At 42.4% G+C, this 24696-nt stretch overlaps 1 protein-coding gene across 3 annotated transcripts in view; it reads left to right on the plus strand.

The window, feature by feature from the left end:
• LOC144823461 (receptor-interacting serine/threonine-protein kinase 3-like) overlaps window positions 1–24696 on the plus strand; it is a 1695550-nt gene that overhangs the window by 1498209 nt on the left and 172645 nt on the right. For all 3 annotated transcript variants that reach the window (XM_078681992.1, XM_078681991.1, XM_078681993.1), the window contains exon 8: window positions 24416–24498. In XM_078681992.1, the coding sequence (XP_078538118.1) occupies window positions 24416–24498 (83 nt within the window). The remainder of the gene's footprint in view (window positions 1–24415; window positions 24499–24696) is intronic.

Raw genomic sequence — 24696 nt, forward strand, 5'->3', positions numbered from 1 at the left:
GAGCAATTGCCCTAAAATGGAAGAAAGACTACCCGCCAGTGGCAGGAGTACTTCAGCTTAGTCTCTAACAATAGTTCCAGGCACTGGATAGTGCTTGAGATCGAGACTGCTGTGGAAGAGGCACTGCGTCTGATCAAAGAAATAGCAGATTTAAAGAAGGAAATCCTTGATGACAAAGCACTTAGCAATGCTAAAGAGGTATTAGAGAGTAGAGAAAACAATTTGTGAATTTTACCTTTACACATAAACCACTAAACTTGACAAAGTGGCCAAAGATCTAAAATTCTATGAAAAAAAGGTCACCTACCCCTATCTGCAGGAAGCATACTACGTAAGAGAGCAACAGGGTTACCTTCTCCAGCAGAAGTAGAAGTGGGTTTAGAAGATACACAACTTTCTCAGGCTCTTCACTGGGAAGCAGCTCCGAGAGCGACACTGACTGCCCAGGCCCGAGCACCACCACTCCTAACCCCGAATACACTTACGCAGATCAGCAAACTTTTTTAGCGAAAGATCCATAGTGGGAGCAGCGAGGGAAGGCCGCCCCTGGGGGAGACCCAGGGGACCAAGGGCACCAACTTGGAACAGAGGCAGAGGGAGTCAGGCACACTTCCAACAGGTAACACACAGGGATATACAGACCCGGCGGCAACATTTCAGATGGTAGTGTACACACCTAAGAACCCCGTGATTAATATCAGACTACATCCTGAAACCTTATGAGCAGAAAATCTTAGAAAAAGGCCTCTCATTTGTCCCCACCTCCATGCCGAACAATTTCAACTTGAAGGTGGAACTACACCAGTTCTTCTGTAAAATAAGACTGAAATATTACTTTCAAAAGATCCCTCACTAACCGACCTTCTCGGGCAGTGGACTCAGACCACCATCCAAGTTTAATACCCCAACACACCTCATGCCATATAAGATTTTGGCATATGAGCAAGTGGTGATGCAAGATGTGGAAAAGACCCTCTCAGAAAGGCAATATGTAAAATACAACATCACTAAAGCCGAACGTCAAGCCTTAGGAACTCTCAAAAGTAACACCAGCATCATCATAAAACCCGCCAACAAGGGGGGACAATTGTTGTCCAAAACCTTGAGGATTACAGAGGGGAAATTCTCTCACAACTAGACGTTGTAGGTAATTATGAGAAACCGAGAACAGACCCGACAAAGGAACTTAGCAGGATTATTGAAACGATTACCCGTAATGGCCTGGAAATAGGCTACCTGAATAAACATGAATATGCCTATCTCAACTATAAACACCCCAGGATGCAAACCATCTATACCCTCCTGAAAATACATAAAAGAATGCAGGATCCACCAGATAGGCCAATAATTTCGGGCTGTGTATCCTTACTAGAACCATGATTTACTTTATTATTTATTTTATTAATTAGGTTTCTAAAGCGCGACAGCTACCCAAGAAGGGTTTCCCTGGCGCTGAGAGACACTAAATTTGAGAGCAGAAGGTGCCACTATGAGTGGAAGCAGGAGCAACTTACTGATTGAAGAGCCAGGTTTTGATGGCTCTGCGGAAGTAGTTGTGGCGAGTTTCCAGACGTAGATTCAGGGGGAGGGTGTTCCATAATTTGGGGCCCAACAGGGAAAAGGACCTTCCTCCAATTTTTGCTCTGCGCACTTTCGGAACGCAAAAGAGGCATTGAGAGGCTGACCTAAGACAGCGAGCCGGCATGTAAGGCTGCACAAGGGATTGTAGATATCTTGGGGCTTTTCCCCATTTAATTTTGTGCATAAGGCTCAATGTCTTGAACTTGACGCGGTTTTCTATTCTCAACCAATGGAGTGCCTTGATATGTCCAGATATTCTTTCCCTTCGGGGACACTTGCACAGTAGTCTAGCGGCAGCATTTTGGACAAGTTGGAGGCGTCTTATGACTGTTTGCGCTGATCCCAGGTATAGGACATTGCCGTAATCTAAACGGGAGGTGATCAGTGCATTGACCACTGTCTTCTGAGTGTCTTCTGGCAGCATCCAGATGATTTTTCTGAGCCACCTCAGGATGGTATAACAGGTGGCAGTTACATTATTGACTTGTTGCTCCATGGTTAGCTCATTGTCAATGATAATACCCAGGTTCCGTACCTGGTGTGACGGGGTAGGTATTGATCCCATTGCCGAGGGCCAATGTCTGGGATTCCAAAGGTTGCGATCAGGACCCAATATTAGAACCTCCGTTTTATTACCATTCAACTTGAGTAGGTTATTACTCATCCAAGATGCAATTTTTCTGAGGCCAGTTTGAAGGCAAGAGGGGGCGTCTAGATCAACGTTGAAGAGTGAAAAAACTATTTGTGAGTCGTCCGCATAGCTAAACATGTTTAATCCCGTTTCCTCTGCGATCTGGGCAAGAGGGGTCACGTACAGGTTAAAAAGCAGGGGACACACTACTGATCCCTGAGGGACACCATAGGGGGATTGATGGATTTGGGAAGTCGAAGTATTTGAGGCAATCTGAAACATCCTAGATGTAAGGAAGGATGCAATCCAATCCAATGCTGCACCCCTGATGCCCATGGCCGAGAGGGATTTCAACAGTATGGGGTGGGAAATGGTGTCGAATGCTGCGCTGAGATCCAAAAGGATCAGCGCAGCAGACTCCCCTCTATCGACCAAGAGGCGAAGATTTTCTTTCACCCCGAGCAATGTTGTCTCTGTCGAGTAACCAGGGCAGAAACCTGATTGCGAAGAGTGTAGTAGGTCATTTTTCTCCGCGTACTTGGCAAGGTGGCCGTTGACGTGTGTCTCCAAGATTTTGGAGAAAGCAGGTAATAAAGATATAGGCCGGAAGTTGGCTGGGTTTTTTGGGTCTGCTGATGTTTTTTTTAGCAGAGGTGAGACCATTGCGTGTTTCCGCATAGATGGAACTTTTGCTGAGGAAAGGGATAGGTTGAGGGTCTGACATATTACAAAAAGTTGCGAAGTATCAAGGAGTTTTAGTACTGAGATAGGGAGGGGGTCAATCGGGGAGCCCTATTTCAGTTTCCCTAAGATGTCTTGAAGGTCCTGAATTTTGAGTTCAGGCCAGAATAACAATGGCTCGTGGGACAGGTTTGTCAAGTAGGAGGAATTGACTTCACTGTCATCAGAGTCTGGGAGCGTTATGGCCTGAGTCTGTTGTTGCACGACTATATCCTGATAGATGTTCTTATCTTATTTGTAAAGAACAACGCCAGTTCTTCACATTGAACACCGTTCAACGGAAGAGGTTTGGCTGTGGTATTAGCACCAGCCAAGTCCTTTACTAAATTGAACAGTGTTTTGGATTTGTCTGTGGCCTCGGCGATTGTCTTTGCCACGTAGGTTGACCTTGCCATGGTACAGGCTTTGTGATAGAGTTTGAGTTCATTTCTGTAGGTCGTACCCACTGAACAGGAGTATTCTTTCCTCCATAGACGTTCCAAACGTTTGCATTTGGATTTTGTAGCCTTAAGTGATTCGTTGTACCAAGGCGCAGGAGGGTTGTGGGTTTTAAACTTTTTGTGGGCCTGGGGCAGGCAAATATCTAAGGCTCCTGATAGCCAGTCGTTTATCTTGGTGGCTACTGTCTCGATATCGTTTGTGTCAAATATCTCGCCCACGGGGGCAGAGTCTAAGGTGGAAATAAGATGGTTTATATCCAGCTTCTTCCAATTTCTATATTGAGACAGGAACGACAGGCTGGAAAACCTGCTCGCCGTTGGATTAGGTACGCTGAAATGTACTAGGAAATGGTCAGACCAGTGTAAAGGTAAGGCAGGAGGGCAATGTGACAGGGGAATACTGGAAAATATAGGATCCAAGAGATGGCCTCCTTTGTGAGTTGCTCCCGAGTTCCAAAGTACCACATTCATGGCTGCGAGGTCGTGGATTAAGTTACTGCCTAGTTTGTTAGATGGGTCATCCAGATGTATATTTAGGTCACCTATAATGGACAGACTGTCATAGTTGCTCCTTACAGAGGCAATCCAGTCGACAAATTGGGTGGCCCAAGCTAAGGCAGAGCCAGGTGGTCTGTAGATCAGCAGACCAGTGAAGGTGAATTTGGGGTGCAATTGTAGTTTGAAGAGGGCTGATTCAGAGGCAGTTAATGGAATTGATTCCAAGGTGCAATGAAAAGATTTTTTTTAAATGACAGCTATACCTCCCCCCATTCCACTGACTCGGTCCTTTCTTATAATAGCATAATTAGGTGGTAATGCTTCTGCAATGTCCGGGCCTGCACTATCATGTAGCCAGGTCTCAGTGAGAAACAGGGCATCGAGTGTGTCCTCCGACAGAAGGTCGTGGATGTCTCTTTTGTGTTTGCAGTGTGATCGACAATTCAAACTGCCTAGAGACCACTCCTGTGTAGGCTGACAACTTATGGAAAACCGTTTGCAACGCCGAGGGACCTAGAGATGGAGGTTGCAGGAAGGGCATGTGCTGGAACCAAGTCGGTCATTCTGTGAGATTATACAAGTATGTTTACTGGGGAGTCTCAAAGAATGTAGCGTGTCTGATGAATACGTTCGCATAGATGGACCATTTTTTCCAGGGGTTTGGGGCCCCGGGCGCAGCCTGGTGCGGACGGGCGCAGACGGGCTTGATGTATTTCTTAAGCCAATAGCAGAGAATACGGCAACATACCTCAGAGATACAATGCAGACCATACAATTGGTGGACAAACGCACACACAATCATTCTACCAATCTACTGGTTACAATGGATATCACCGCATTGTACACCACCATCCCCCATGGCTCTGCATTGACATGCATGGAAGTAACATTGAATAAACGACCAGCACCGCATAAAGTACCTACAGAGTTCATTATTGAACTCTTGACGATTGCTATGACCAGAAATGACATTTTCTTCCAGGGCCAACACTATTTACAAACGAAGGGTGTTGCCATGGGGGCCAGCTTCGCCCCTAATCTAGCAATCCTCTTTATGGACGATTTTAAGTGTAAATATGTTTTGAATGACTCCAACCCTTATGTTGAATGTGTAGAATTGTGGCGTCGCTACATAGATGACGTACTAATCATATGGAAAGGGAATGAGGAGCAGCTTGAATCCTGCCACACCTGGCTCAATACATGCTCCAAAGACATCCAATTTACACTGGAATACCACAGATCTCGAATTCACTTCCTAGACATCACCGTAAGTGTGGAATCAGACACACTCTACACCAGCATCTATAGAAAGAGCAGTAAACGCAACGAACTCTTACGTTACTCAACCCACCATCCTCGCAACCTTAGGGATAAGGTACCCTTCGGGCTATTCCTGAAGTTGCAACGCAATTGCTCCAAAAAAGAAGACTATTTAATGAATATGCAGGCCTCCTGTGATGTCTAGTTGAGAGAGGATACCCCATCAGACTCCTCAAGCAAGCATGCAAGCGCGCATGGCATAATCATAGGGAGTTCCTCCTTGCACCTAGACAAAGTAGGAATGAAAATGAAGAACGCATAGCATGTGTCACTACTTTTTCCACAAAAAGCAATGCCATGAAGAAGATCATTAGCACCTGATCTCACAAGAATTGGGAAATATGCCTCCACCTCTTCACGCTTTAAAAAAAGCTAAAAATGTGAGAGATCATGTAGTAAAATATTTACTACCTACAGTGGGTACCCCGCGCCAAACGGTCCTATGGGGCATCCCCCCAGTAAAAGGCCACGTGAAATGTGGTCAGTGTAAAGCATGCCCGATGGTACAAGAAACTAAACAATTTACTCTTAATAATCACACCCATGAACTACAGGACCATAGCAACTGCAATACCTCTGGGGTCATTTACGCTATCACCTGCCCATCCGATTTCATGTTCATAGGCCAGACCATTCAAAAAGTCAAGTGCTGCATCTTACAACATTGCAGCCGCATCCGATGCCAAACACAGGGGTCTCCCCTTGTGGACCACTTCACTACATTTGGGCACACACCAGAAAGCCTCAAATGGTGGGTCATAGAAAAAGTGAAACTCAACCCGAGAGGAGGAGATTTCAACAATGACCTGAGCACCCGTGAATGCAGGTTCATACATTTATTCGACACTAAGCAGGTAAGCAAACAAGTCTCAATACTGAATAATGGTTAAAGCACCACTAGGTACCTGGCGAATCATTACACAACCAAAAGGTTTTATCTTCACTGTTTATTCACCAACTCACCTTATACCCGTGATATACTGTCTAACTGTGCCAATGTATTGTCCTTAACTAAATTGTATATAATGCCAACATTTTTGTCTCAGGATGTCAGAATAACCAGGGTATAGGTAATTGACACCTTAACATTAGGCTCCACACACGAAGTGTGAGTACTGAATAATGTCCTAAGTTCATTGAAATGTGAATTAATTGTGTCAATGTATCACTAAATTGTAAATAATGTATATAATGTAAATATCCTGGTGCACCATCACAACTGCAACACACCATGAGGGCTGTCATTATCCTTAAGTAGCAACCAACCCGCTTGCCAGCCAACCTTGGTATTAATCCATTACTCCTGCCACCGGTGGGTAGTCATCCTTCCATTTATGAGCAATCGCTCAACCGGCGTGATCCTCATACTTGTTGTATGTCTTATATAACATCCTTGCGGTGGATCGGTCAGACTGCAGTTTCCTGGGCGGACCCTGTACGCCAGAACTCGGACTGACGAGGTAAGACCCCCGGTGCTCTCCTGGAATTAACTTCCCTTTCGTATTAGGCCACTTCCCTAACACTGGCCCTCTTTTAACTTTCAGCACCAGCATTGCATGCTCCACAATTGAAACAAGCCTGCTACCCTTCACTTATGGGTAAGTGCACCTTTCTTGAATCACGTACACTCGAGTAGGGGTTGGAAACTCAACATGGATTACCCAACCCTTTCACACAGATGTAAATGTTTTCACATAATCCTTGAGATGTTAAATGACAATTATTATTCTACTAGCCCCCTTAACCACAGATGAGGAGGCGCATTGCACAAACCAGTCATTCTTTTGAAATATGCTCGCAGACATGCCGATTTACCCACTAATCAGCCCCTCTGAATTACAAGTGAGGACCCTGTCTGCACTGATTAGATGGGAGGAATCCCCACTATCAGCGAGATCCTACGGGGAAGCCTAATCCTGATTGGAAACCCAGAACCTATTGCAATATTATTGTGCACAACCATGAGCCCTTCCCTTCTACCCCGTAGGTGGGTGACACAGACACCACACCTGTACCATGGTTGCTCAACCCCGTCCTGAGGAAGAGCCGCAGGATAAGGCTGTCAATCACCCCTTGAGCCCCACGTCGGGACAAAACGTCGACGCCCAATTACGCCTTACCTGAACCACGAGTCCCCATTTGCAACGTGCCACACAAGAATTGAATTGTGTACTGTCTAATAATCAAATGTAACTAAATTGCTATTGATAGTAATGTGGCCAGGAAGAAAGAAGACTGAGATTGTATTATCAGTCCAACCAATGAATAACTGTCATTTATCCTTCTATCACTACATTTGAAACTTCTCTTCACCCTTTCAACACCAGAGCACTCTCTCTTCCTGCACGTTCCTTAGAGCAACCTTCCCTTCTATACCCCAATTGTCCAGTAATTCATTTACTGTTGCTTCAAATGTGATGGAATTAAAAACCAGTGCAAAAAAAAAAAACCTTGGTCGTTGCACTTTATTAGACTGATTGTAATTATTATGTTGAGGCAACAGTGTTGAGGCTCTGAAAAGATTTACCAAGTAATTATTGTAGGTTGTGATTAATATCATCTACAGAATAAGGTCTAGGACCATTGTCTTTCGTACCACATAGAACCCAGGTCCACAACCACTTTTGGGTTACCCCATTTTCATAATTGCCATCTTTCCTCTTGGGCCCAGCACGTAGTGGTGTTTCTAGGAAACTGTAACTGTGCGATTTCCTCTGAGCGGCACGGGTCTCTGCTCATCTAGGTTGACCCCAAGTTGGGGGACCTAGCAGACTCGGAGGCGATTGCTCAAGGTGGCCTTTTTGGTGAGCCTTTTATTAAGGAGTTAGGGAGGTTTGTCAACACCTTTACCTCCCTCGACAAGGCTCAATCCTCCATTAGGAAGGGGTTTCGCCCTCGGGATTTCCGAGGGACCGGACGAGGATGGGGCCGCTCGTCCGGTCTCCCCAACCAACACAGGGGTCAAGGCTCCTCTGGGCAGTATTAAGACCAGGCCAGCTTCAGCAATTGTTACCCCATGCATGAACGACGAGGCAAGAACAGAGGCGGTAGAGGTGGTGAAGCCTCCAACTCCTCCGGTGAGTGTTCTCCCTTTTCCCCATCTAAAAGTGGGGGGCCGTCTGGTGTGTTTTATCCTGGTTTGGACTTCCATCACGGGGGACGCTTGGGTTTTGCAAACCATATGGGGTTTTCACATAGAGTTTCATGGGGAACCGTTGCAGCCTGTGCCACCACGGCCGCTCTGCTTCTTCGCAGTGGACACCGCTTTAGTCGACCAAGAGGTTCAGTCTCTTCTGTTCATGGAAGCGGTTACAGAATTGCGGCTGCCTCCCGGAGGCTTTCTCAGCAATCTCTTCCTGGTGGACAAACCAGATGGGGGGTCAAAGACCGGTCATCAATTTGCGAGAGTTCATCGAGTGGCTGGTCTACCCCCACTTCAAGATAGAGGGTATCCATCTGCTTCACGATATTTTTCAACCCAACAGCTGGATGGCGCGCCTCGACCTCAAGGACGCCTACCTCGCGATACCAGTATTCCAGCCACACCGGCGGTTTCTGCAGTTTTGCTGGCAGTGCTGGGTATACAAGTTTGCCACTCTCTCATTCGGCCTGTCCTCTACCCCTTGGTGTTTCTCTGACCAGTCATTGAGTGCCTTCGGGCCTCGGGCATGAGACTCATTGTCTACCTAGAAGATATCCTCCTGATGGCGCAGGACCCCGTTACCCTCTCTCGTCATCTTCAGACTGCCGTCAATCTCCTCCAGAGCATCGGGTTCATGATCAGCAAGGTCAAGTCCACTCTGGTTCCCTCTCAGACAGTAGTTTTTCTTGGGTTTTCCATCAACTCCATGGAGGCCACCCTCAGCCTTCCCTCCCGCAAGTTGCCAAAAATCCGTCATGAGATTCGGAGGGCTCTCGTCCAGCCTCAGATCTCACTCAGGCAACTTGCTGGCATAGTCGGCCTTCTCTCTGCCTCAATCCAGGCTATATTCCCGTGTCCGCTCCATTATAGAGCCCTCCAACGCCTCAAGGCTACACACCTGCGCAGGGGCTTCTCTTATTCCCACAAGGTGGGTCTTTCAGCGGACGCCAAGGTGGAACTCCAGTGGTGGACCTTCAACATGGAAGCCTGGAAAGGACGAGCCATTTTCGGCTCCGTGTCAGATATCATTATCGAGTCCAACGCGAGCAGATCCGGCTGGGGCGCGAGGTGTGGCAACTTCACCACAGGAGGTGTGTGGTCTCCGCAAGAGCAACAGTTACACATCAATTGTCTGGAGCTTTTAGCGGGCTCGTTTGCAATCCAGTGCTGGACCAAGGATTCGATCCGGTCCAGTGTCCTTCTAAAAATGAACAATATCTCGGCAGTCTGATAAATAAACCATCTCGGGGGCAATCGCTCGAAGGCTCTCTCAGACCTTGCAGTGAACTTTTGACAGTATTGTCTGGAGCATCAGATCTCCGTTTTAGCGCAGTATCTCCCCGGTCAGGCCAATTGGGTGGCGGAGTTCCAATCCCGTCATTTCCACGACGTGAGTCTTTGGAAGATGCATCCGGGGGTGCTTGCAGATCTACAGGGTATCTGGGGCCCCTTCTCAGTAGACCTCTTCGCGTTCCGCCTGAATCACCAGCTTCCCCGTTTCTGCAGTTGTAAACCAGATCTCCTCGCAGAGAAGACGGACGCGTTTCTGTAGAATTGGCAGAAGGAAGCGGGTTATGCCTTTCCTGAGTTCGACATGATTATCCGGGTCTCGGCCAGGTGCGGCGGCAGCGAGCAAACATGGTGCTCATTTAGCCGATTTGGAGGTCGCAAGTTTGGTTTCCAGTTCTTCTGTACTTTCTTGGGATTTTCCAATCCCTCACCCAGCTTTCCGACTCTCCTCCTCAGTCCAGCCGAAGTTCCTCATCCATTGATCTCTGATGGCCTGGCGGATTACAGGGGACGATGGGCAGTCCAAGATCTTTCGGGAGCGGCTGAGAAGTTCATGTCCAAGGCTTGGGCTGACAGCACTGTCAAGCGATATCATTCCACTTGGAGACGGTGGTGTTGTTGGTCTCTGCGACAGAGTATCAATCTCGTAGCAGCAGATGTAACTTCCATTGTGAATTTTTTGATTGCCCTGTCAGAAGAGGGCTTGGCTTACAGAACCATCAATACTTTCTGCTCTTCCATCTCAGCCGGCCACACCATTGTGGATGGCTGTCCCATCGGGGAACACCCTTTGGCCTGTTAACAAGCTCTTGTGACTTTACTTGAGATGCTTTTCCCACAGGTTTGATTCTTAGTCATTTCTGTCGCTTACGCTATGCCTTTGCTTCTTCCAGCCGATTCCAACAAACAAGATTCTTGAAGCGTCCTTGATGGCTGATCGAGCGACAAAAGAAGAAGATTTGACAGGGACAGAGGACTATCAGCACCCTGGGGACCTGTGATTGCTGCAGAAGATGGGACACTCTAGCTATGGACACTCTCTATTGTTTTATCCGTTTATTCCCTATGGATCATGGGAATAGTAGTTGTTTTACTTGACTTTAAAATGGCTGCTATTCAATAAAGTGAAGAAAGAATACTTATTCCTCGCCTACGAGTTCTTAATAGTATTGAAACTTTCCGTTTTGATAGCTAGAAAATGTTTCATTCCCTATCGCCTCTTTCTATCTATTGTAGCATGACTGTGAAGTGTATGATTTGGCCAGAGAGAGCTACATCTCCCAGAATGCCCCTGATGTGCAACTGGTGCTTCCTTCCTGCTTGGTATAAAACCTCAACTCCCCCTGGCTTTTCCGGAACCTATCCGTACCTCTGGAGATGCTTAGCGTTATCTATGGATACAGACTCTCTTGTCCGCCTTTCCCGCTGGAACATTACAGCGCCTTCGGCACCTCTGCAATCCCCACACCTCCTTTTATGACGTAACAGAGGGAGGGTGCTATACACCTTCGTGGCACTGCATGACAGATACAGTCTATTTCTGTGCTATAGCGTTAGGTAGTATTACGCGTTTTTTCCATTCTACTTTATTTTCGTGGTAGTTAGTTGAGGATTCAGCTCTGCCTCTTAAGGTGTTCTTTTGTTCACACTTTCAAGACATTACTCGAGCTCTTTCCATGGATTGCGCTTACTCCCTTGGATCAGGATTATATGTTGATGCGGATTAAGTGAGGGGTTTCCTAGCACTAGGGGAGTGTGTGATTTTACCTTGTTGTCTCCTCTGCATTAAGGGCCTCTCCCCAGAAAAGGTACTAATCCGATTTCACAGAGGGGTACGCAACTCAAGGCCTTCCCGACTTGCTTAACAGCCTTGTTTCTTATTGTCTCCACTTCCCCTTTTCCCCTGTGTACTTCCTTATAGAGCAGTGTTTATATGCGCTCTTTGGGGCATGTTAGTTATCAAGGGCCATTTCGCTGCTTTTTTGGCTTTAAAAGCCAAAAAAGCAGGGAAAATGATATCCCCCTATCTACAAGGGGATGCTAACATGCATTAGCGCATGTTAGCACACGTTTTCCCGACGACTGGCTGTGCATCTCTGATGAGATGCAAAGTGGGCGTCACTGGGCAGTACTCCTTGTAAATTTCGCTGATGTGCACATCGCGATATTTACAAGGAGGCCCATTCGCCCAAAACTAACGTCTGCAAAAATGCTGACTTAGGTATACTTACCATTGGGGTGGATTATGCTGATACGACCACAGGGTCGTATCAGCAAGGTTATCGACGTTTTCCATGGAACATCGCTGAAAAACCAGCGATGTTCAATGGAAAACACCGCATTCGCTGGAATAATTATCGCCATTGCGCTATGTGTTAATACAGCGCTAGCATAGCGATAATTACCAGCGATAGTCTGCAATAACATTTTTCCTGCTAAGAGCGGCCAGTGATAATTATCGCTGCTGCTTGATAATATGCCCCTTTTTGTGTGAGTATAGCGGGGAATAGTCGGACATGTTCTGTGCCATCACTCCTGCTGGTGGACCCCGAAGGTTAGTGGCATTTCAGTCTAGCCATTCTGACATCTACTGTAAGACACCGACTTGCTACCTGATCCTTAAAATGCCCATACAAGAGACTATCCTATAAACTCCGATTTTAACCCTATACAGTTTGTTTTTATTATTTCTATGTTGACTTTTGTAGGTGCAAAACACAGTTTCAGTTCAAAGCAATAGTAAATAAATTTAATTCAGTAGTTAGGGTAATGTAATTGGACCCTTAAGCAGTCTGCTGGTAGGCACGAGCCAAGAACAAGTAAGGTTGTTAGAAATCACACAGGAACAGTAAGATGATTTCTAGTTGATTTATTGAAAGCGGCACAGCAACAGATGAAAGCAGCTACTCTGCAGGCAGGAACAGTCAACTGACCTGATGCCTAGCAGCCACTTGAGTTCTAAATGGAATTCAAAGCATACAAAGAAATACAACACAATTTAAAGCTACAGAAATAATAATATACAAGTGAATAAAGAATGTAACACATCTCCCTTCATTAAAAAAAACTAAGTTAACACATCAATACATAAACAAGAAGATACTATGGAAATAAAGATGATTACGAAACATAGTCAGCAAATTTCCTGGGAGCACATCTAGGTCGGACAAATGTCTTAACCCTAGATGCAACAGACTCCATTGTTTTCTTTTGTAGATCAGGAAACCTGGTATTATGAACATCAGGACATTTAGCAACCCGTTTGATGTTCTACAACTTACCATCTTGAGTGATGACACTGTTTCTAAAAACCCTAACAAGTTTCATAGGTTTACCAAATTTATCTGAACATTTAGTTAGAAAACCTGGTCTTCTAATTCTAACCCAATCACCCACAGACAAATTAGGAGTTTTAACATTCCATCTATTATCATACCACTCTTTTGTTTTAGCTTGTTTAGATTCAACTTTATGGGAAACATCCTTAACCAGCTCCTTTGAAAAGGAATTTTTGAACATTTGTCCCTGAACCACCAAGGACAGATATTAGAAGCAGGATCTCGTCCTTTAAGAAGGTGAAAAGGACTAACCTCAGTAGTTGAGTGTGGTGCTATGCGATAAAGCCAAAGCTTTTCTCGCAATAGATTTTTCCATTGCACCCAGACTTGACAACATCAGATACAAACCCTTTCAAGACCCTGTTGAAGCGTTCTAGTAAACCATTTTCATGGGGTTCATAAACAGAAACAGTATGATGTTTAATGTTTTGTCGTTTAAGAAAATCCTCCATTTCTAATGAGGTCAACTGAACCCCATTGTCGGTGACAAGTGTTGAAGGACAACCTTCTCTTGAAAACACTTCTTTAAAAAATTCAATACCCATATTGGTAGAGGCAGAAGAAACAAATTTGACCTCAGGCCACTTAGAGTGGTAGTCAATAAGAACAAACGCATAACGAGAATCATTGGGAAGACACATAAATGGACCTGAAATATCGAATGTTTTTTTTCCACGGATCAATGGGCCAGGATGTATTCTTCAATGGAGGAACATTCACTTTTAACATTTTCTCACTACCCATACAAACTTCACACTCTCTTACTTTGCGATCAACCATCCGATCTAAACCTGGCCACTAAAAATAATTCCTTATTAACCGTTTCATTGCAGACATTCCCAGATGCATTTTATGAGCTAGGTCCAAAATGACACTCTGCATAGCAAATGGTGGTACACATTTTCCAGACTTGAAAATCAAATTACTTTCTAATTCCAATTCATTATAAACCTTAACCATAGGCATAAAGTTTTCTGTTAAATTCTTCTTGTCAGGCCAACATATATTTTTTAATGGACTGCAAAGAAAGCTCTTGATTATCTGCAAGAGTCCAAGACTCTTCAGAAATATCCTCAAACGAACCTAATAAGACATCTTCTAAACAAGTGACCACATCAGTATCATCTGAAATGTTGTTGAAAGAGGTTTGACAAGGAAGGCGAGACATGAAATCAGCAACCACAATTTTTTTTTTCTGGAACAAATTCAGGCGTGAAACAATACTCCTGTAATCTAGACGTCAGTCTGGCAATACGTGCAGTTGAATTCCAACCCCCACCTGGAGAAAGAATGTTAACTAACGGTTTGTGATCCGTTCTCAAAACGAAATTACTGCCCCAAATGTAGTTCCTGAAATGTTCAATTGCCCAAACACAGGCCAGCAGTTCTTTTTCTATAACTGCATATATGCGTTCGGTTTCATTTAAAGTTCGTGATGCAAAGCACACATTCCATTCTTCTTTACCAGGTGTCTGAGATAAAACTGAACCAATACCTAACCATACATGCTTTCATCAACAGTAATTATACATGTCTTATTTAAACAGAAAGGCTCAAGTGTGGGAGCATGTAATATCTCTGATTTAATATGCTCAAAAGCAGACTGTTGTTCTTTTTCCCATTCAAAAGGATTTCCGTGTCTGAGAAGTTTCCTAAGAGGTTCCATTTTAGCTGCAAAATTGTTCACAAATTTACTATAATACACGCACCTCCCTGCAAATGAAAGTAACTGTTCTTTATTGCAGGGAGGAGGAGCATCACTAATAGACTTCTTTGGTACCACCCGATCACCAGATATTGTGTGACCAAGGTACTCAACTGAGTTTTGAAACAATTTACACTTGTTTGACTTTAAAGTCAAACCACTTTTCCTCAACTTCTCACAGACACAGTGCAAATGTAAGAGATGTTCCTCAGTGGTACTTGAATAAATCAGAATATCATCCTGAAAACACTTGACGAATTGGTCTACGTCCCTGAAAATATTAAACATAACCCTTTGAAAAACAGAGGGCGCTGACGCTAAGCCAAACGGCATTCTTGTATATTGATACAAGCCTTGGGGAGTGATAAATGCCGTTAGACAATTAGAGTTATCTGTCAGGGGAATCTGGTGATAGGCAGATCTAAGATCGAGGGTGGAAAAAACGTTAGCTCCCTCCAACATAGAAACTACTTCATTTATATGTGGATCTGTGTAATTTAGGGTTCAAATTTAGATGATCCTTCAATATTTAGAGATCTAGACATAGAATTGGCTTCCTGGCCCTCTCCTCTTATTTTCTGTGGAGGTTTTAACATCTCACTAGGGACTCCTGTACAGAACCGACTTCCCCAGAAATATAATGGACGTAAGCCTAAGGTGTATAGGGCCATACGCCAATTAATGGATAGCCACAATTTGCGGGATGTTTGGGGCTTGAAGAAAAATAATGATCCCGGTTTTACTTTTTTTTCATACCCACATAATAAATATGTACGAATTGACTATATTGTGACTTCCTTGATGGACCTGGAACTAATAGATATAATCAAATCTCCAAAAACAATATCGGACCATAATGCACTCACCCTTATTTTTGATTTACCTAGTTTTAATAGACCTAAATCACAATGGTCTTTTGACAGAAAGTTACTTGTCAACCTGGATTATATAACCCATATTACATCTTGGGCCCAGGGTTTTTTTGACTGCAATCAATATAGTGCACCCAGACTTATTGTCTGGGATTGCTTTAAAGCAGCACTAAGGGGCGAAACAATATCATTTGCTGCCAAAACCAAAAAGATAGATGACAACAACAACCTAGGGCTAAAGCGAGAATTATCTAACCTTGAAGCTTACCATGCCACCCAGATTCATCAAGGAAGACTAAATCTAGCCAACGACACTCTTCATAAAATATCAGTACTGAAAACTGAAATTAATAGCTCATTAATTAAGAAAGCTGCAGAAACTTATGAATCAAACAAAAGAAATTTATATGAATCTGGGGAAAATGTTGGAAGACAACTAGCCCTACGTACACGTCAAAAACAATCTTATAATAACATTAAAATGATTGAGTACGAGGGTCATCAATACACGTCCACACAGGACATAGTAGAGGCTTTTCGAAAATACTATCAAAAGCTATACCAAAATGATGACCCATACTCTAACAGAGATTGCAAAACCTTTCTTAATAATTGGTCATCAGCGATAGGTCCCAATCCAGTGATTGATGAATCTATCAAAGTAGAACTAGAAAGGGAAATTTCAATCACAGAACTTGAGCTTGCATTAGCTGAGCTCGCAAATGGCAAAGCAGCAGGCCATGATAAAATTCCCTTGGACCTCTACAAAATACTGGGTAAACAAATACTCCCCTACTTATTGGATCTTTTTTTAGGGGTCCAACATAATGTAATACCTCCAGAGTCCTGGAAATGCACTAATATAGTGATATTTGCTAAAAAAAACAAACCTCCCCATTTACCATCCTCATATAGGCCCATATCTCTTATAAACTCCGACTCAAAACTATATGCCAAGGTCATAGCCAATCGGTTGAGTCGGGTCGTCGAGCGTCTTGTCTCCCCGTGGCAGCATGGCTTTATTCCGGGAAAGGGCACCACAGATCATACCCGTAGAGCCATTACCCTATTTGACATCATGGGCGCCACGGGGGGCGGGATGTCGATGATCCTTCTCGATGCCGAGAAGGCATTTGACCGTGTCTCCTGGGCATTTTTGTGGAACATCTTAGAACTGAATCATTTCGGGTATAAATTTATTAATGCTATAAAAACCCTATATGTATTCCCAAAGGCAAAACTTAACATCTGTGGTTCTGAGTCGGAGTTTATCGAGATACAAAGAGGCACAAGGCAGGGATGTCCCTGCTCCCCGATATTATTTGCCCTTTATATCAATCCCCTCATTTTAAAATTACTTTCCTCACCCGTCATTCAACCTGTTACGGTGGGTCTGTTTTCAACAAAAAGTTTGGCTTATGCCGATGACGTGGCCGTATTAACAACAAACCCAACTGAGGCAATTAATGAAATTGAATTAATTACACATACTTTTGGTATTTACTCAGGTTATTCTCTTAACAGAGATAAAACAATGGTCCTTTGTACAAATAATATGATATATGAGAGCCCTTATAAAGTTAAACAGGCAACTTATTTGGGGGTTTGCATATCTTCTGACGTAGATGAAATCAACCATCTTAACTATATCCCCTTGATTAATAAGATAAAAGAAGATCTGAGAAGAGTGGACAATTTACATCTGTCTATTATTGGAAGGGCTAATTATTTAAAAATGACTATCTTCCCAAAAATACTCTACCTGTTTCGAACAATTCCGCTATTGCCCGGAGGTAACTATATTAAGATCCTTGACTCCTCCATGTCTAAGTTCATCTGGAGCTTTGGGAAGATCAGAAGAGCATTACCACTTCTAACGCTACCCTTAGATAGGGGGGGGCTAGCCATCCCTAATCTAACCTTATATTTATGGGCAACACTTCTCCAACATATGGGCCCTCTGTTAAATTCTAAAACATCAATTCCTATTAATAGGGAACTTTACATCCCTTCCATCTATGAGCTTAGCCTCGGGACCAAATGTCAGGGGCTATTCTTGAGGCAAATTGAACCATCTTACTTTAAAAAAATCAAGTTAAAAGTAATTACGGATGCGTGGAAGGTTTGAAAATTTATTTCGAAACAACTAAATATCCCTAAATTAACGAAATATACTCCCTTATGGAACAGCCCAATCCTTCCAGACTGCCTCAATGATAGCACCTCTCGCAGGTGGGAAAATTTAGGTATTAAGATAGTCGCAGATTTTTTAAACCCAGGAAATGCTACCACCTTCGACTGGTTTCAACAGAAATATACTATCCCTACCACTGATTTTCTTAAATACCTCCAAGTATCTACGTCTATTCGTAATTGTGTTCCCAAAATAGAATCAAATAACATTCACCTTTTTTCAGTCATTGGAAAATGATCCACCAGTATAGGTACTTTGTATCAATTATTGATGGAAAATGCTAAGGATGATCTGGAGCGGGTAGAGCAAGCTTGGGCTCTAAGGTTGGCTAATCCAAACATAGATATTGATCTTTCGTTAGCTCTATCATCGAAATTATTTATTGCCTCCAAACTTAAAGCTCAATACTACAGAGTTATATATAACCTATATTACACACCATCAAAACTGTTCTCTTGGGGCTTGCGAGCTGATGACAACTGCCCGAGATGCAAACAACCCCAAGCAAACTTAATCCATATGTTTGCTGAATGCCCCAAATTGGATCTACTAAAAAAGATGTTAATGAAATTCTGGGCCCAAGTTTTTGGACGGAATATAAAAGATTCAGCTACCCTTTATGTGATGGGACATGATAACTCATTGGGGCACAGTATTGATGAGCAAAGGTCTTTGTTTTTAGCAACCGCTATTCTACGTATTATTCTTGCTGCTCGCTGGAAAGACCTAGAGCCACCTACATTTCAGATGTGGCTTGGCCGCTTCCTGGCTACATACAAACAAGAGATTTCAATTTATGGAACTAGGGATAAAAAAACTAGACTTCTAGGAAACCAGATCTGGGCCCCAATTTCAGATTGGTACAATAATGTGAAGTCACCTGCCCTAACTGCCATATTCTGATTCGATAGGATTACATTGTTTAAATTACTGATGACTTAACATTTTTTTGAACTGTACAATGTAAAGCACAATGAATTTTGTATCTTCCTTTTTCCTTTTTTTGATTTAGGTATTAATATGCTTGACTGTTTCTCTTCTTATCTCTTTCTTCTTTCCTTCTAACTTCTAATCTCTCTGAAATATTGTAAATATTTTTGATAATAATCTATCATTATACTTGCTGACTGAATTTTGCTTAATAAAAAAATATATATATATATGTGGAAGGCGGTGACAGTCCACAATAATGGCAGAATTTAAGGCCCTGAGATCGACACACATTCTCAAACTTTTATCCGGTTTCCTCACCAAAACAATGGGAGAAACCCACTCGGCAGAATCTATGGGTTCAATGATCCCATCTAAAACTAACTCATCCAAATTATTTTTGAGTTCTTCTCTAACGTGGATCAGCACCCCCCTTAACCTCTGTTTGACAGGAACAACACCAGATTTTAGTTTTATTTTAGGAGAAAAGTTCTGAATCATGCCCAACTTATCTGAAAAAACATCTTTGAATTCAGATCTGATGAGATCAGTTTTCTCTTCAGATATAATGGAAGAAATATTTTCAAAAACAACTGTTTCATCTAACAAAACAGGATCTTTGGCACAAGTATTAAGTATAATCCCAAATTTCCACTGCACTTTCCAACCTATGACATTTACACCCTTAACTGCTACATATAGTTTGACTTTAACGCATCTAGATCTAAAGGTAAGGTCAACCAGGAAAAGTCCCAACATATCAATTTTTGAACCATTAAAACTCACTGGACATATATCAGATGGTAAAATGTTAACAAAATCCAATACAGATCCTAGACGCTCATCAAAATAATCTTTAGAAATGATTGTCCAAGGCGAACCTGAATCTGCCATGAGATCAAGTTTAACCCCCAACTCAAACATCTCACATATGGGTTTCTTTATGGAATAATCTTCAAAAGAGTCATTGAGACTGGAAATACCTTCACTCAGAAAATCCACCAATCCATTCTTTTCCTCATTACACACAGTTCCACTACCACAAGTACATTTGGACACCTTGGGTGTCTCTTCAGTAACATAAGCTATTTTGCTTTTGGGATTTTGAACAAATTTCCTGACATCTCTACAAACTGTTGAAAATTGTCCCAATCTTCCACACTTCCTGCACTCTTTATTTCTTGCAGGACATCCAGCATATGAAGCCACATGTCCCCTACTACCACATTTAAAACACGTAATAGATTTGTCAAATTTTTTAAACTGCCCCAAATTATTAAATCTAGTAGAACTTTGAGAAGAATGTGAATTATCAGCGACCTGACCATCTGTATGTTTAACCAAACAGACTTTATCAACAGAGTCAGATTTATGCTCATTGTGTTTCTTAACTGTAAGCATCCATTTCTCAGATTGCTCTAATGATTTAGCTATGGCGATGGCCTCAGACAATTTGGGATCCCCCAACTCCGACAAACGTTCCTGCGTTTTCTTATTCTTAACATGAACAATGATTTGGTCTCTCAACATTTCATCACACATACTTCCAAAATTGCAATGTATAGATAAGGACCTTAAAGCGGTAAGAAAATCATCGAATGAATCCATGTCATGTTGTGCATGCGTATAAAACTTATGCCTGTTTAAAGCAATGTTGGAAATAGGTTTGAATCTCTTCTCTATCCTAAGTAACGCTTCTTTAGAAACATTAGAACCTTCACCTTCACCTTACACAGGTGAAATTGGTGGTAAAGCCCTAAATACCATCTGTCCCTCTGACCCCAGGCAATGTAACAGGATGCTTTTCTTCCTCTCGGCACCCATACGTTCACCGTCAATAGCCTTCATGTAATTGAAGAATTCCTCCTTCCGTCTTGTCCATGGAATTGGTGGGTCCCCTTTATTTTGTAGGAATTTTTCTGGTGGGTCAAATTGCATTTTATTTTTAAAATGTGACAATGAGCTGACAAACAGTAAAAATTCTAAAAAGAAAACTGATGTTCAACGGAATGTCATAAATGAATATAATATGGTCTCAGGGTAGACACACACAAAAAAAATAGAGAAACCGTGCCTCCTTCCAGCAAATGCCTGTATGACAATGTGGATTGTTTTTCTTGCTGCAATGTCTACTAATGAAAATATTTAAAGCTAAAATAAAACATTCCCAGAATGAACAATTGCTGAAACAATGTATGAAAAAAACAATGAAGTGGAGCAAACAAACAAAAAAAACTATCCCAAAAACGAAATGTTGTTCCACACAAAGAAAAACGGGAATTCACTTACTTCAAATATGGCACAAAAAAGAAAAAAATCGATTACATTGCCTCCAAACCGCGAATTCCTTCTTAACACATCCATGTAAAGGAAACACTTTCAATCGGTAATGGTAACCATGGAAACCAGAATAACAAACAAAATGGCTGTCACATCGCAAGGTGATGATGCAGCAATGAAGGAAGTCTGGTGCAGCCCCTAACTCGCGTTGCTCAGACGTCACATACAAAGAAACTCCGAGCTCGCTCCGACTTCTCTTTGGTTCATTACACGTCACCTGCTTGCTCCTCTTTACTTCAAACATCTAGAAATAATGGCGCTTGCTCTGTAAGCTGCCAGTGAAGAATGTGCACGTTTCTCGTCACGCTGGAACTGCTGGTCAGAGAGGAATGCGCTCGTTTCTCATCTCGCTCAAGCTGCCGGTGAGGATGAACTTAAATGTAAACATTAATCCTACTTCCATGAAAATGCTTCAAAATCAACCATTCACTGTTGGTTAGAGTTGTTAAAACGGGAATTTCAGTCCACAGAGTCTTGTATCTTCTTGAAAACGATGGTACAGTCCGTTTTCTCCTTGCTATAATCCAAGCAATATAGGAATTAAAAATTAAAAAAAAAAACTCTACGTCTGTGCCGCTTAAATGGTTTTTCTCCCTCATCGCCAATTTTTTGTTAGAACAGTAAGATGATTTCTAGTTGATTTATTGAAAGCGGCACAGCAACAGATGAAAGCAGCTACTCTACAGGCAGGAACAGTCAACTGACCTGATGCCTAGCAGCCACTTGAGTTCTAAATGGAATTCAAAGCATACAAAGAAATACAACACAATTTAAAGGTACAGAAATAATAATATACAAGTGAATAAAGAATGTAACAAAGGTTTTCTCTCCTTAAGGGCTATCAATTATGCGAAGGCAGAGGAGTCGCATTTTGAGTAATTGTGATGAGGCCCCAGGCACCACATGCGGATGTGGTTGGGTTTAGGAAGGAATATCTGCTTGCAACAACTTCAAAAGAGTTAGATCCCCGATACCTAAGGAGGTGAATTTTGACGCAGTTGGCTAAAAAAGTGTGGATAGAACTTTGAAGAAATTGATGAAAACCGAAGAGCACTCAACACTTGCCCCAGTAGGACTCGGAAAAACAGGAACTCCACTCCAGCCATATACAGGCTGTTGTCCTCAATTCTTGGTTGGGCGAATCCTATAGTGGAGTTACCCATCACTACCTGGCAGTGTCAAAGAGCTGTTGCTAGAAAAATGTTTCCAGATTCTGTCTTCTTGGGATATTCGTATAAGGTGAGGAATTTGCAGGAAGAAATATCGATCAGAATTGGATATACAGAGAGCAGGATACTTTTTAATGAGTTAGAAATATTGCTCTGTAATGATATATTAAAATGTTATGCACACATACTTAAGAAAAAAGTATTAATATCAGGGTACATTTTAATAGTATGTGAATGGAAATAATTTGGAAATTGCAATAATATGTAGGAGTGTGCACTGGTTCCAAAATAAACGGAGACCATTAATATAGAGAGGAAAAGACAGAAGACCCATTTGTGGGTCCATCGCCGATTTCTCATGCAGTGGTTTTAAATGATTCCTTATTGGTGACATGCAAAACAAAAATAGTCTGCCTGTAGGGATTTGGGGGTAGAGCATCTTATTTAAGTATGCATATGTTTTATAGAATTGGCCATGCCTTTGAAGGACTCGTAAGTGCTTTACATGGCCCATGTTTTCCTGTACACTCCTGATACATATTTACATCACCATTTCCATATCTACAGTTTCATACACTTCCCAACCTAAGGAAACTGTTCTATAATATCGGTTATAGACTATTTTTACATCTAAAATATTTGTGCACATGCTTTCTGTTTGTTTATGTTATGCTAGTCAAGGTCGGTGGCCATTTCCTAGGTAGATATGTTGCCACGCTGTACATCTCTCAGCATAGGCTGTGCCGGTGATCCCATTGCGTGCTATTCTCCAAAATGTGTCCTGTGTTAATTACCAAGAGCTGGGTGTGAATACTCCACTCTTTAGTATCATGTCTGTCTTATGTCTGAGTAGCTGTTGGGTGACTGTCTGTTATGAAAGTATTTCAGTTCGCATTGTACATCGGTGAATATTAACAAAACTCTGCGCAGCCATTGGGTGCTTGTCTCAGCTGTGGAGTCCTCCATACACCAATGTATATGCATTAATGTCATTTATCGATCTTTGTTCAGCGATTGGATGCATGCCAGGTCCGAGGAGTCTTTTAGAACTCGATTTACATGCATGAATGATATTATTACATTTTTGTGCAGAAGCTGAGTGCATCCCTGATTCGAGGAACGCTCCACTCTGCTTCCTACATGTATGTATATTATTCAGCTGGTACTTAACTCATTGGTATCTTGTTCCCCACTGCCTCATTAGCCTATCTTGGTGCATGACTTGGGTACTTTTCTGGATGACTTCCATGCGCCCCTGATAAAAACATGCACTTATTGATCACAAACCAAAGCTTAATCCAAGGTCATTTCTGACTTAAAGTGTTGGATGTTACTCAGCTTCATCTTGGGCATAATTTCAGCTGCTGGATTCCGCCGGGCCACCGACACTCATTTTTGGGAACTGGCACTTATTTTTCCATATCAAACATTTACTGAGAGGAGGAGGAGAAAGAAAAACACAAAACGGGAAATAGAGGAAGAAAATAACTGAAAACCAGTCTTAAAGGGAAAATACAAGAAAGTGCAAGAGTGAGATAAAGGGGTAGGATGGGTCTGGTAGGGCATCAAAGCGAAATCGAGTGGATTCAAGACTATGCAGCCTTGTATTCGGCATGTCAACGTTTATCTGAGTCATCTGCCTGCTTCTGGCAGAACTTTGGGTACCGGCATTTATTCTTTTACACATTAAGCACTGGATTAATCAAGTAGAACATCTCTGCTCAAAGCCTCAATGCACACAGTCAGTACTAGTATAGAACAGATGATGGATGATTTGGAAGGATAACTAATGCTTGATGACTTAGTTCTTTGTCAAAGACGTTCTGCATTCCCTGATTCTTGTCCCTTTTCATCCTGTATTTATTTGTTCGACATAACTGTTGGCGTTCAGTGTCTCGCTTCTTCAGCCTGTATCTTTATTTAAGTAATATCCCTTTAGCAGAATCTCCTTATTTAGACATTACCTCTATTTGGCCACATCCTACCATTGTGGGTATTATGTATCTCTCGGTGTTTGGACATTATCCCTCATTGTTTGGGCAATAGTTCTCCGTGTTACAAACGTTTCTTTCTCTCTGTATTTGGGTAATATGTCCTTTATTGGATAGCTTAGAATGTCTATCTCTTTCGTTTTGTGTAATTTATCTCTATTGTGAAAGAAGCCATCTCGCTTTACTCCTGGGTATTATCTCACACGATTGCCTATTTTTTTTTCTTCCAGATTTGATTGGTCCAAGTTACTTCAGGACCAGGGCAGCCACTTTGAAATCTTTGACAACGACATCTCTTTCACAACGTTATGGAGTGAGTAGAAGTCAAGTTCATCTTTATTTTGGTTCTTTAAACCATAAAAGCATGTAAAAGCACTGTGCACAAGCAATTAATTTCATTGACAGGTGTAGTTTAAATTCAATAAAATAATTATAAGTCATAAAACAGTTTTTTACCAGTGCGAAGACTATTAAAACATGTAAGAGGAGGAAGCTCCCATACATAGTCCAT

The sequence above is a fragment of the Lissotriton helveticus genome, chromosome 3_1, assembly GCF_964261635.1.
Source record: "Lissotriton helveticus chromosome 3_1, aLisHel1.1, whole genome shotgun sequence".
Taxonomy (NCBI): domain Eukaryota; kingdom Metazoa; phylum Chordata; class Amphibia; order Caudata; family Salamandridae; genus Lissotriton; species Lissotriton helveticus.